The sequence below is a fragment of the Hippocampus zosterae genome, chromosome 14, assembly GCF_025434085.1.
Source record: "Hippocampus zosterae strain Florida chromosome 14, ASM2543408v3, whole genome shotgun sequence".
Taxonomy (NCBI): Eukaryota; Metazoa; Chordata; class Actinopteri; order Syngnathiformes; family Syngnathidae; genus Hippocampus; species Hippocampus zosterae.
In genome coordinates, this window is record NC_067464.1 from 17729874 (window position 1) to 17745065 (window position 15192).

The 15192-nt window shown below is 39.0% G+C and overlaps 1 protein-coding gene across 5 annotated transcripts in view; it reads right to left on the reverse strand.

Annotated features, from left to right (window-relative positions):
* The window catches only part of sobpa (sine oculis binding protein homolog (Drosophila) a), a 64584-nt gene that overhangs the window by 26479 nt on the left and 22913 nt on the right, over positions 1 to 15192 (reverse strand). For 3 of the 5 annotated variants that reach the window (XM_052085699.1, XM_052085701.1, XM_052085702.1), the window contains exon 4: positions 14865 to 15016. In XM_052085699.1, the coding sequence (XP_051941659.1) occupies positions 14865 to 15016 (152 nt within the window). Of the gene's footprint in view, positions 1 to 14015; positions 14040 to 14864; positions 15017 to 15192 lie in introns of all 5 variants that reach the window. The other 2 variants (XM_052085700.1, XM_052085698.1) reach the window with 1 other exon arrangement.

A 15192-nucleotide genomic window follows, 5' to 3' on the forward strand; every position in this document is an offset into this window, starting at 1 on the left:
TGGGTGTAGGCCCGGCCACCAGGCGCCTGCCAACGAGCCCCACCTCCAGGCCTGGCTCCAGAAGGGGGCCCCGGTGACCCGCGTCCGGGCAAGGGAAACCTAGATCCATTTATTGTATTCATCATTGGGGTCTTTGAGCCGTGCTTTGTCTGGCCCCTCACCTAGAACCTGTTTGCCATGGGTGACCCTGCCAGGGGCATAAAGCCCCAGACAACTTAGCTTCTAGGATCATTGGGACACACAAACCCCTCCACCACGGTAAGGTGACGACTCACGGAGGGCCCCAGAAAATCCAATTCATTTTATTCTGCTTTGGACATTGAAACTGGAAAATATGACTTGCATTCAATAAGTAAAGAATTCCAATTCCAAGACACCAAGAAACGATTAAATTCCATATTAGAGTTTGGAATTATGTTGCTTTAAAAACAATTGTAAATTTTTAAGTCAGTTTAAATATACTGTGTGTGCGGTTGTGTTTGTGAACATATATATAATTTTATTTGCTGTAATTATTTTAGGAGTATGTGACATTGGTGATCCTCGTTACTCAAATACTGTATGTAGATGTTGCTCAAAATTAATCATGTTCGCCTTCACATCAGACCTCAAAGTTCACAAAGGCTGTGGGAACTTTGATAATTGACTTAATCATTGGCCATGAAGGGGAGCGGCTGTTACCTGCTCCAAAACGAAGTTTTTGCAGCACCCCTCCCCCCAGACATGAGTTTGTTTACATTTCATTTAGCAGAGCGGCGCAGAAGCCAGCCACAACGCTTTGCAAGAAAAAAATGAGTTAGGTACTGTATTGCAGAAGTGTCCCCAGCATATCCAATTTATTTCATTCAGCTTTGGACATTGAAACTGGAAAATATGACTTGCATTCAATAAGTAAATAATTGTTTCATCTAAATTCCATATTAGAGTTTGGAATTATGTTGCTTTAAAAACAATTGTAAAATTGTAAGTCAGTTTAAATATACTGTGTGTGCGCGGAGTATGTGACATTGGTGAGCCTAGTTACTCAAATACTGTATGTAGATGTTGCTCAAAATTTATCATGCTCGCCTTCACAGCAGACCTCAAAGTTCAAAAAGGCTATGGCAATTTTGATAATTGACTTAGTCATTGGCCATGAAGAGGAGCGGCTGTTACCTGCTCCAAAACGAAGTTTTTGCTGCACCCCTCCCCCCAGACATGAGTTTGTTTACATTTCAATTAGCAGAGCTGCGCAGAAGCCAGCCACAACGCTTTGCAAGAAAAAATGAGTTAGGTACTGTATTGCAGAAGTGTCCCCAGCATATCCAATTTGTTTCATTCTGCTTTGGACATTTCAACTGGATCATTATGATTTGCATCCAATAAGTAACAACAGTAAGTATTCTTTAGTAAGAAATCATGTTTGCGTTGCTCAATCAGTCTTGATAACAGAATTTCCTTATGTGGGACATGACTACGGTACACGTCCTTTATGAACATGCAATGCATGGTGTTAACAAAATACATGTGTAAGAACACAAGCAGTAAAATGCAAAAATATATGCCCCAACAACACAAATAACACAAAAACGGCAGTATACAGTACAGGTATATGAACAAAATACATTATAACAAGAGTAGTCACAAAATGAGGGCTCTTTGCTCCAAAATGAGACCTATAACAGCTGGTGGCTTTTCTTTCCAATCACTCACTATCTCGAACTTGACGTCCCCTCGATCACCACCCAAGACAGCGTTGCTCAGCTGATGTTGTGCAACAAATGTCTGAAGGCATCCACGGGACCCTTCAAAGTCCTCCATGCCCATAGCGCGATGGAACTCGCCTTCTCTCTGATTAGCGCTCCAGTTAGCGCAAATTGTTTTCAAATCTCTAAATTACCTCGTGCCACCTTACCTCGCTGACCTCATCTGGTCTGCGGACCAGACATTATTAGAAGGACCAAGAACTAAACTGAGGCTCAGAGGGGATGGAGCCTTTTCTGTTGCTGGTCCCTCTCTCTGGAATGACCTCCCACTGAACATTCGGCAAGCCTCCTCGCTGCCCATCTTCAAAACGCGCCTCAAAACTCACTTGTATTCTTTGGCATTTGACTCACCATGACTTAGATTTGTTCTTGGTTTTGCTGTTCGGTGCTTTCTACCGTATTTATTACAGACTGCGTTACTGTTTGTTGTATATGTTAAATTGCTCCATGTAAAGCACTTTGTATGCAGCGATGGCTGTTTGAAAGTGCTCTATAAATAATGTTGAGTTGAGTTAGCATGATAGCAGGTCAAGCATTCCAGGAAACGTTCATTTACTCTACAGTCCGTCGAGCCACAAGCAACTTGCTTTGAGCATCTAATCGGATGCATTCCATGTTCTCTTCCACAGTCATTACCATTCCTTTGTTTGAATGCAACGATCGACAGGACGTAAATGTAAATGAATGGAATAGAAAGTCGTTCACGATTCCAGTAAACTCATGCTAATAGAGAGATTCTGCTGTTTTTGTGCCAAAGAGAGTAAAAAGTGGTGCAGACAGTTATTCCGCGGTATTGAACGGGACTTGCTTGAGTTTGCTCTAATTCGAGCTTCCGTATGGCTTCCAGGTTCCATTTATCGGAATGTTCGTCCGTTGTTATGAATCGATCACTAATGTAATATCCATCCATCCATATTCCACCGCTTATCCAAGGTCGGGTCACAGGGGCAGCAGCTTTAGCAGGGAAGCCCAGACTTCCCTCTCCCCAGCCACTTCTCCTAGCTCTTCCCGGGGATTCTGAAACGTTCCCAGGCCAGCTGAGTGACACAGTCTCTCCAGCGTGTCTTGGGTTGTCCTCGGAGCCTCCTGCCGGTGGGACATGCCCGGAACACCTTTAAAACTCATTTCGGCCGCTTGTATCTGGGATCTCATTCTTTCGGTCACGACTCATTGCTCATGACAGTAGATGAGGGTTGGAACGTAGATCAACCGGTAAATTGAGAGCTTCGCCCTTTGGCTCAGCTCCTTCTTCACCACGACTGACCGATACAAAGCGCGCAGAGCAAGCAGCAGCCGCTTCACCGCTGCGCCTGTCGATCTCTCATTCCCTCCTGCCCTCACTTGCAAACAAGACCCCAAAATACTTAAACTCCTCCACTTGGGACAAGATCTCCTCCCCGACCCGGAGAGAGAACTCCACCCTTTTCCGACTGATTTTCATCCCAACCACTTAATACTCTGCTGCGAAACGCTCAAGTGAGAGTTGAAGGGCCCTGCTTGAAAGAGCCAACAGTCCCACATCATCTGCAATAAGCAGAGATGTAATACTGAGGCCACCGAAATGGACCCCCATCAACACTTACACTGCGCCTAGAAATTGACAATGTCCGTAAAGTTTATGAACAGAATCGATGACAAAGGGCAGCCTTGGCGGAGTCCAACCCTCACTGGAAACGATTCTGACTTACTGCCGGTAATGTGAACCAAATTCTGACATCTGTGGTGGAGGGACCAAAGTGCCCGCATCAGGGGATTCGGTACCTCATACTCCTGAAGCAATCATATAATGTAATATCGTACTCAAATGTGTAATGCATAGATTTTTATTCTGGGTGAGGGAATTTTCGTTTGACAGAAGTCCATAGATGGCAATACTTACTGTAATTATGTTTCATTGAACAATTATAATATTTAAGTCTGGTTTAAAAAATATGAACAGGTATATACATTTGTGTTATTACAGTTGCTGAAACATATAGATGTTGCTTGAAATTTATCATGCTCCCCTCAAAACAGACCGCAGAGTAAAATAAAAGTTAAAGGCTGAGCAATTTTAGTTTATCGTTGGCCATGAAGGGGGGAGGGGCTGTTCCCAGCTCCAAACCCTGTCAGTTGCACTGTTTGAACCTAGTTTATTCAGCTACCCTCCCCCACACTAGTTTGAGCACGTGATCAATTAGAAGCGCGGTTCATACAGCAGCAACAAAGCTTTGCAAGAAGAGTTGAGTGTTGCAGTCGTGTCCCCAGAAAATCTAATTCGTTTTATTCTGCTTTGGACATCGAAAATGTATAATACGAATTGCATCCAATAAGTAAATAATAATGATGTTTCATCACAATTCCATATTAGCATTTGGGAATAATGTTGCTTTCAGAACAATTACAATATTTTAAGTTGTTTTTATGTGTGTGTGTGTATATACTGTATATATATACAGTATGTATATACACACACATGTATATATGCTGTGCTCATTTTAGGAGTACATGACATTGGTGTAAACAAGATTTCATAAAATATGTTGATATTGCTTGACATTTACTATGCCCCACTTCAAAACGAACCTCAGAGGAAAAGTGAAGGAGTTTTGGTTATGAAGGGGCGGGGCTGTTTTCACACCCCAAAACGTCACAGTTACGTTGCAGGAAACGAGTTTCTACAGCTACCCTCCCCCACATCACACTCGCTGACCATCAATTAGGAAACGCGCGCTTTGCTACCTGCACAAAAGGAAGGCGTTGAGAAGAGTGAGCGTACGAGTCAGCATCATCGAGAAAACCCCAGAAAGTGACAAATACTTCAGAATTAAAGCAGGTAAGACACTCAAGTTTTGAATATTTTCTTACAAGTTAGTTATTCTAAGTATTTCGGGCAGGCTCAAAGGTTCGTGTTATATCAGCATTAGAGTGAAACCAACTATATGAATAACTCTACTATGCTGTACCTAAGGAGTTGTCACCAAGATAGAAAGTTTCCTCTCAAACAATAAACTTTCAATAGGCCGTCAGACACACAATACAGCGCCACAGAATAGGCCGTTGGTGTGGCAAAATAAAGTTTTAACACCCCCCACCCCCGCCGCCGCCGTCGTCGTCGTCGCCATTTTAGTTGAGCAGAGAATTAGTTGCAAATGACCCAGCGTCTTTCGCCGCCGCCGCCATCTTAGTTGAGCAGAGAATTAGTTGTAAATGGAACCAGTGTCTTTCCATATACAGAAAGTAACTGCAAAAAGACAATGTAAAATACCAAGCAATTTACAGATAATAAAGTGGGTTGAACGAAATATTATACTGTGAACCATTATCAACACAAACGTTAAAATTAAATAATAAATGAATAAAAAACAATAATAAAGGTTAAATGTGTGGATCACCAAAACCTATGCATTTTGGGCTGAAAAAAAACCCACTTATATGAGGAGAAATGCATATTTTCTATGTTTGTTAAGCTTTCTTGTATTTTACGGTGACATTTTGATGATTTTTTTTGTGGCAACATACATTGTCACTGTCATCAACCTTTGCGATTTGTAACCACACTCGCTCATCGTTTATTGATCCCTAATATCCTTATTGGCAAAGCCGAATTAGTGGTGATTGAAACTTTGACTTTTCAAACGTCAAACCAGTTATTGGCCCAGGCTTATAAAAACACAATAGTGATGCATTCTCAGCATAAATCTTAACCTTATCAACATACTCATATCAACTTAGTGATTAGACGTTAATCGGCAAATTAGTGGATGAATGTTGATGTAATTCAAGGAGAAAAAAAATGCTCTGGCGTGCAGCGATTTAGTGAATATGCGTTCATTTTAGTCGCCACATACTAAGAGAAATTGCCTCTTCTGGGAATACAATAGGATGAACGTGGAAGGAATTCAAACAAATTTGATTAAAAAGTACACATAATGCGTTCAAAGAATTAATGTAAATATTGTAATTATATACAGAAATTGCATATTAATAGGTGTATGAAAAGATTGACCTGGGTACAGCTCACGTGGAAAATTGTTCTCTCCGCACTCTGTGTCGGCCATCATTGTTCTTGGATTGCCAAATACTTGGAAATAAGCCTCTCTTTGTGACGCAGATGATTCGCCAAATGTGTAGTGGCAACTACTACAGTGGAGGACTGACTTGATATCCAAATTTATATTTATTAAGTTTTTAATTTTCTGAAATATCGATTGCTGGTATTGGCAGCCTCCACGATAACCTTAAAATAATGCCGGTATCAGCCTGATACCATTATTTGGTTTCGGCACTTACCCATCTTTGCCAAGCACTGGAAATGAGTGATATAGACATTTTTAAAAATTACAGTAAGTCGACTTTTAATTGATTACCCGGTCAGTTTCAAATGCTTTATTTGCCCATATTAAACAAAATGAGTTATTTCTATAAGGTATTTCTGTTTTGCCATGTTAATGTGTTCGATTAATATTTTATCCCACAGAACTATCTTGTCATGTAAGCCTGAATTATCAGTACTATTCTCTAACATCATTAATTGCAATGGTATTTTCTGATCTTTTTTTTTTTTTTTTAATAACAGATGGACAATCCCACTGAAGTTGGTGATTATTCTGACTCAGTCTTTTTGGATCAGATGAGGAATACAAACCAACTAAGACATCCTCTGAGTCGAGTGATGACGAGGAGATATTCCATCCAAAGGTAGAAAAATTGTTCTCTTATGATACATCCAGTGAAGACTCTACAAGTCATCAGACATATGAAGCAGAGGAGCACAGTCACGTCTGCAATTCGTAAAGAAGGTAACCCATTAACCCATGTAAAAACAAAAGATGAGCAAAGAAGATCCTTCTTTAAACATAAAAAACATTTACAAAAAGGGAAGGCAAACGAGTTTGGCACAGAAGTCATTATTGCTTCTACTGTGGCCAATCAAATTTAAAGATGGCAAGGCAATTGGAAAGGTAACATAAGGAATCACAAAATAAATTCTGTGGGGGTTTGTGAACACATAACAAAGGAACAAACTACACAATCAACTCTGAGACAGTCCAGTCTCCTACAAAAGGAAAGATGACAGAAGTACAAACGAGCACGAAAGCAACACATTCTACCCGTATGTAATCAACTCTTTTCACGCGTAGCAAGTCTACTCCTGTAGCGTTCACACGTCCCATTTTATATCGGTGCTGCCCCGCATACTAGCATTTACTCCAGAGTAAATGTTTAAACCACCTCCTGAGCAGGGTTACATTTGCTCCGTTTTAAGCTGTTTTCAGGGGCTACACTGGTGTAACTTTGTACGTGGCAACGCTCTACATGGGGGCAGTCGGCTTTTGGGGTGGGGAGCGGGGGGAGAACGGATGAATGGACATGTCAAGAGTTTTAATTTCTCCATATTTTGTTCCGGTCAGTTGTCACGCAGTATGAGGAACATATATAAATTATATTTAGTCCTTGTGTATTTTTAGCCGTTATAAATCAAATGTTTCATGGGGGAAATGATGCGGCGTAAATTCACTCTAGCACCTAAAGCACTATCAAATGACATACAACAACAATTTCTACTGTACAATATTACACGATCGATTACAGCATTGTTTTGGGTATTTTTGTATTTAGATTCAAGTTCTTACCATTTCATTTATTAAATGCATTGCCCACACTGGACAATGTAATCTATCAATATGAAAGTTTTTTTTCGAAACATATTTAGCCTTCACCCCTGCTATTCGCGTTCAATAGAGACCAGGCTCGTTCAGTGGCTGCCACTGGAATGCACTTGAAGGGGGAAGATAATTTATGGATGATAGCTATTTTGAATCAGGAATCAGTATTTTATTTCTGCCAAATATTTGCATTGGTCTAACATAATTTAATTATGTCGGTTGGTTCACACTGACTAGCATGAAATCATACAAGATGTTCTTGTAACATACCTTTCAAATGTTATATGTTGCCCAGTAAATCTTCTCTATTCTTAATGGAAGCACGAACTTGTATTTTATACATAATACAATGATTTGCATATCATGTTCAACCTCTATTTAATTGACTACACTACTATGTTGGAATTGATGGCTGCAACACGTTCCAAACAAGCTGGGACATGGTGGTTTTGGATGCAGTGCTCTCTGAGAGGTCGAAGGTCATGGCCTTTGAATGTTATCTGTTTTTGGCCTTGCCGCTTACATGCACTGATTGGTCCAGATTTTCTGAACCTTTTGATATTATGGACCAAAGATGACGTAATCCCTCAATTCCTTGCAATTATACTTTGTGAAACTCTGTCCTTCAACGATTCAACTTGTGGTGACCCACACCCAAGCTTTGCTTGTGAATGACTGAGCAATTCAGGATAGCTACTTTTTGACCCAATCATGGCACCCACCCATTCACAGTTAGCCTGTTCACCGGTGGGATGTGACAAACAGGGTTTTGATGAGCATTTCTCAACATTATTTTTTTTGCTAGCTGTTCCATCTTTTATGGAACGCATTACAGCCATTAAATTCCAAGTTAAATATTATTGGAAAAAATTAAATGTACCAATTTGAACATTGAATGTTGTCTTGTCTTTGTAATGCTTCACTTAAACATAGGTTGGACATGATTTGCAAATCATTGTATTCTGTTTTGATTGATGAGCATAATGTCCCAATTTCACTGGAATTGGGTTACTAAATGAATGCCTTGATAGCATATTTTTGTTCAACACTGATTTAGTAAAATGTGTCACTTTGTTCTCCTTTTCATGTGGTGGTATCGACCTTTACCCCCAAAAAGGGAAAAGCATCTCTCCAAAAGAGGGAAGACTGAATTGGATGGTAAGCTTTGGATGAGGAACTATATCTCTTTTTTCATAATTTAACCAGTTAAAATGCATGCAACGTATTTGACAATGAGTGTCAAATCAGGGATGTCCCATTTCATTGCAGATTCGAGTCCAGGAAAAAACCTTACACCCAAAGTGCAGGCAAAATCTAAATTGGAGAAAAAGACAAGTAATTTTATTTATTTTACGTATAAAATCCACATTGTAAAGCTATCACAAGGTGGTCTTTGTGATTATCATTAAATTGCAATTGTCATCATATTTAGGGTCTCCCAGAGCAAATTTGAGGAGACCATGGAATGAAGAAGAAAAGGCTGCTGTGGAAAAACACCTGGGGAGACTTATAAAAGGGTGTCAAGTGCCTGGCAAAGAACAATGCACTGACTGCAAAATGAAAGAGCTGCAGGCCTTGGCTCAAAGAACCTGTAAAGACGTAAAGAACTTCAAGAAAAGATCTGCTTCTCGAGTTCTTCATTTTTAAATTTAAATTTTCTTGCTGGAGTATTATTTTTTTTCAATTCTTTTCTACTCTTCCTGAGCAGTGTTGTTAAAAATGTTCTACTTGAGGTAAGATTTAATGTTGACATGTTCTAATAAAGTTTTACAATATATTTGATTTAGTTCCGTAAATTAATTGGCCAAAGCATGGGTCACTTTTATTGTAGTAGTAATTGTACAGCAATCAATCGGTTCAAGTTGTGATTGATATATAATGTATAAATGAGGAACTCTGCTTATCTTAAGTTGAAACTATCAAATTATTCATAAAACAGACTACTCACACTTTTTAAAATTAAAATACAAAATGTCTGCTGTGTAATTGCAGGTTAATAAGAGAGGAAAAACTCTGAAGTCCATACCAAAAGTTGATTTGTATGCTTAACTGCAACAAAACCAAAAAAGATTTTAACCAAAGTCACAACAGGAGTGAGGACTTTGAATGTGCCCATTCAGAGTCCTCACTCCTGCTATGATTTCAGTTTCAAGTCTACTTTTTATTGCTCTGTTTTTTAAAGAAGTTGAAGTGGGGAAAGTGGTTGGGGTGACATCTAGTGTACAAATCTAAGACTAGTTCCTCTCTAAACCTATCAGAAAGGGTGGTCCTCACTCCTTATCTGGAGTTACCCGGACCTCACAAATATAGTCTTACAGGAATGTGTGTGTGTGTGTGTGTGTGTGTGTGTGTGTGTGTGTGCGTGCGTGTGTGTGTGTGTGTGTGTGTGTGTGTGTGTGTGTGTGTGTGTTTCGGACATTAAATAAGCGATTGAGCACAATTAAGGGTGGAGTTGTGTTGATGTTAGTGTGCAACGTTATATGATAAGATGTAAGATAAGATAAGAAAACCTTTATTTGTCTCACAATGGAGACATTCCCAGTTTATAGCAGCACAATTATGAAAGGGAGAGGAACCCCTCTCAACCCGTATTGTTTTGTGTTTTTTGTTATTGTAAAGTGTCCTTGGGTGTCTTGAAAGGCGCTTATAAATAAAATGTATTGTTATTATATTATCATTAAGAAGAACAAAAAGTATATAAATAAATATACATGATAAAATGTATATATAAGCATATTAAAAATGGGTGAGTGGTGGTGAGTACAGCTTTTCAAGTCTGTCTATTCAATAGCCAGACAGCAGTCGGCAGGAACGAGCGGCGGTACCTCTATCGTGTAAGGTATACTGTAATACCAACTTGAATGAAGCAATGTTTTCGAATTTAAGTAGTGATTCAGTCGATAATTCATAAATCACATATTATTGTGCTTAATAATATAAATACATACAGTAAAGATCTGCAGAGGTGTGAGAAAGTAGCAGCCATCGGCACCCTAAGATTACGAAAGTTACATAGATGAGACAGTGAAGTTGTTTTCATGCAACATAATGCCAGAGTCACTGCCCACCCTCCAACACAACCACCCCCCTGCAACACACCCGTACACCTACTCATATTTCAGGATTCCAATAAAACATTCATTCATTCATTCTGATGCAGCAACAAGTGAGTGAAACAAATTTTGAGTCACTGCCAACTTTTTTTTCCAATAAATCTTTATCAAACTGCAGCGAAGGGTTCCCATATTTTAGATATATTTTATTATTTATTTGATTGTCCGGTCTTTCATGAGCTTTCTGTCGCTAGTGATAAAGTATGTTTCTCAAAATGCACAACGCCATAAATGACATCAGTTTTTAGAACTGTAATGGTACAGTTCGATAGATCATGAAGAATCTCTTTCTAAAGCAGGTTTCGGAAACAGAACATGGACAATGCAATCCTCATTTCCCATTACCACAAAAAAGTTATCCATCTAGCCAATTTCCGATCCACTTATCCTCACAAGGGTTGCGGGGGCAAAAAAGTTATCACTCACATAAATGTTAAGTGAAACATGTGGTACTTGGGCTCCGAAGCACATCATCAAACAAATATTGACAACAAATATTTTCATTGTATTTATTCAATTTTTTCATCCTTAATGTCCATCTTTCAGGGTCTGAGTAAATTTGCCCATTCACCCGAACAACACTTATTCACTCGAACCATGCATGTTTTGGGGATGTGGGAGGAAACCAGAGTACCCGCAGAAAACCCACGCAGGCCCGGGGAGAATATGAAAACTCCACACACAGAGGCCAGAGGTGGAATAGATCCCTGCACCTCTGTACTGTGAGGTCGATGTGCTAACCACTGGACCACCGGTCCGCCCTTCTTGTGTCCCTACGGTGCCAAATGTGTATTGAACGAGGACCGACTGCAGATGTCACACTTAACTAGAATGTATCGGCGATGTTCTGTGAGTACAAACCGAAATTATGTCATCATTTGAAATGCCCAAAATAAACAAATCAATCTTACCCAGCAGTTACTACCGTATTGGCCCGAATATAAGACAGCCATGATTATAAGATGACCCCCTCTTTTTCATGACTCAAGTTTGAAAAAAGACTTTTTGAACACCCAATTAATTTTTATTCAGAAAATAATTACAGCACATCTGAAACAAATGATTATAACAATATCTTTGAGAGAAAAAGCATTTTATTTTTAAATCTTATTTCAATGCAAAAAACACCATCTTATTTTCGGGCCAATACGGTATATACCGGTAGTATTTATTCTGTTCATCTATTATATATATAAATATATTTATTTGTAGGTGATTTTATTCTAATATTTTATTTTCATTCTTAAAGTTTTGCACTTTTTAATGTGACCGTGGGACACCACCTTCTCACTCTCTATTGACGTGGAGATCATTCTAAGAGTTTTTCACCATGGAAAATTTGGGAGAGTGCCGCAAGTGCAAAATTAAGTTTGAAGTGATGGAATTGGAAGTTTTTGTGGAAGAGTCAAACAAAAATATGACTGAGTTACATAAAATAAATGTATTGCTTTGATAACCCTGACCTTTTTCATCAGAGCTGCAGGCAATCTTTTGTAGATGATTTGTTTTTCTTTAGCACATTTTCTTTAGCTGATGAATAAAAAATAACACTCATAATAATAATAATAATTTTTATCCATTTGTGTTCATATTGTATTTAATTGAAAGATGTTTGTTGTTTTTTTTCTCTTTCTCCTTTCTACATACATTCTTGCTGCTGGAGGCTGTAAATTTCCCCATTGTGGGACGAATAAAGGATATCTTATCTTATCTTATCAGAGTTTCATAATAGGTATAAGGCAACAACAATAATACATAACATAATATATTTGGTATTATTTGTGAATTATGGGTTTGGTTCAGCAACAGGTGTTTTTTTTGTTGAAATTACAACAAAATTTGGAATTCCCAAGATTTTATAGGTAAAATAAGAAGAAAATATATGAAAAACCTGATGATGCATTGTTTAAAAGAAAGCCTAGACATTATTGAAATCAGTGTCAAAAATATATATCGGGACGCATAAGATTTTTGTTCCAGCTGCTGCTGTGAGTGTGCTATATAAATAGAGGTGTGTTGTATCAGATTATGAAATTAGCTGTTGCCTAGTGTCATTTCAGGGAAGCCAGCAGCTACATAAAAGCCATGTTTTGTTGATTGAACTCATCTTGAGTGTGTAAGAAATGGGTGTTTAGAATCTGCCTACCCCGCATAAATCTTGGCACATTTGTAAAGAGTGGCCAGCATCAATTATGAGGTGACATACCAATTTTAGGACCTGCAACTTGCTTGACTAAAACTTATGAAAGACTTGATTTTAATTTGACTTAAACAACTTTACTTGACAATTCATCTTGTTTGCATTGGAAAATCTGAATTTTTAAGAGGGTGTGCCTTTTGTTATTGAAAGAAACGCTTGTTTGTTTGTTTGTTTGTTTTTGTTGGTCATGCACACTGTAAATGCTGCAAGCCCAGTCAAGGCTCAGAGGAAGTGGTTCTTAACCTTATTAGAGGTACCTATCCCAACCAGGTCATTTGCGCATTCACCGAACCCCTCATTAGTGAAAAATAAAAATGGGATTTTTTTTTTTTTACAAATTCACGACATTAAAAAAAAGCATTTATTAAAAACTGAAAAGTAGTACATAAAATTACATGGCATAAGTACAGGATTTTTAAATTGTATGACGTAGTATCACGACAGTCACACGATGACTACTGAGCAAACTAAATTTCGCGCAGCACTAATTGGATGCAATGTAATGTGATCATCTGCTTTCAGGATAGTTCGAGCATGTTTCTCCCCCCCCCCCCCCCTTCCCTAACGCTGTACATACGGTGAGTACCGACAGGCCCTTCGCACTGTATCCCATTCCATCATTGTTTTTCATGTTTCTTGTGCAGAGTGTGCCTGTTAAATCCAAATTACCCCATGGGGATGAATAAAGTTTCCTGAATCTGAATTTGCAGCCAGTGATGGCCAAGCGGGTGTGTCATAACTAATTGATATCTTGGTGGCAGAGGCTCCGTCGAACCCCTGAGACCGATTCACCGAACCCATAGGGTTCGATCGAACCAAGATTAAGAACCACTGCTCAGAGGGATCCAGAAAGGATGATTACATTTGGATTAAAATTAAAAAATAATAATAATAACATGCAAGGTTTGCGTGTGCATGTATGTGAGGACGGAAAACCATGTCGCTTGATTGCGTGCTTGCGCGCTGCCCTGCGGCAAACACCGAGAAAATCAAATACAGTTTGGAAAGCCCTGAACATGGGACTTGTTTGAAACTTGAAGTTTAAGACTTCAGAATGTCAAAATCAAACATTGACTTTGTCAAGACAGTCACGGAAAGTGCAATGATAAAGTGAGAGGGATCAAATCGTCAAGTCAATGATGAAATTCAGACAATGAACAACAGTGGAAATTAAAAAAAGGGAATAAGTTGCTGTCGCAAATGCTGCTTGCTGTGCTGGTGGGGTGCGGAGGAAGTGATCGTGTAGGATGAATAACGGACTTGAGGACAGACAAGCAAGTAAATCAAAAACAGGACAACGCATACTCACAGTGTAACTCCTTAAACATCCCAGCTTTAGTTCGTACAAGACAGAGAGGAGATTGTTTAACCAAATGCTGGTGGAATGAGGAAAGCTCAACATCAAAACTGATTAATGCTATCCAGAACCAACAGCATCCATCGCCTGCGGATGTTTTGTAGTCAAAGAATCTGGATGTTATTTATTCCCAAAATGCTCTCAGGTGAAATGCATTACGGATTCTGGCAAACCTGGCAAAAACATAACCATTTTACGTCAACAAGAGATGTATTTTTAAAATGTATGCAGCTGGCTGACAGTTGACAGAGCAGGTGCCCAATTCAGAAAGTCGGAACGTTGCTTTTCAAGCAGATATTACATCGCTCCTTTTTCAAAAAAGGCACCAGAACATGAAAAAGTTGGCGTGAACAACTGACACAATTGCACGTAAATAGGAAAACACGTGAGGAGTCTTCCATTTCGGCAATTAACTCAGAGATTAGGAAAAACACGATTTAAAAAGAAAAACATTTGAAGACAGGCTTTGAGGCATACATTGTGTTTGTATTGCAGATACAGACTTCCGAAGGACGCTAACAGTCCTTTCATCACTTAAACAAAACATGGCTACACAAGTAACCATTTCAAATCCCCTAATAATGCTTTCATATAGCCGTTCATAATCAATACGATGAGCTCCAACAATTTTCAATCTGGATTTTATTCCTTTTTTTTTTGCACATAAAATGTAAAGTATTCTCACAACAGTGTCTCATTTTCAAATCAGGTCTGCACACTGAATATTAGCCACCCTAAAAATAACTGCAAAGAAATATTATGCCATTGTCTTTTGGATAATTTTGTTGGGATTTTTTTTACCTTGTTCCTCTTGAAATAGGCTCTGCGGCAGGCGGCAAAGCACTTCTCGCTGCAGAAACTCTTCAGCTCACTCCCCATGCTCAGAGAGTAGCGTTTGACACCGATTTTCTGGCACCAGGCGCATATGATCTGTACGCTGGTTGCATCTTCATCTGTTGGAAAAACATGCAGTTGTGATGGTTCATTACGGATACAGTCAGTGGGGAAGCAAAATAAATGGGTAAGGCCGACATTAATCCTCAGGTTAAAAAAAACAATATTGCAGCCCCCTGAAAAAGTTTTTGTCCATCCCTACATTGGTGTTTCTTTTTTACTTCTTTATTTATTT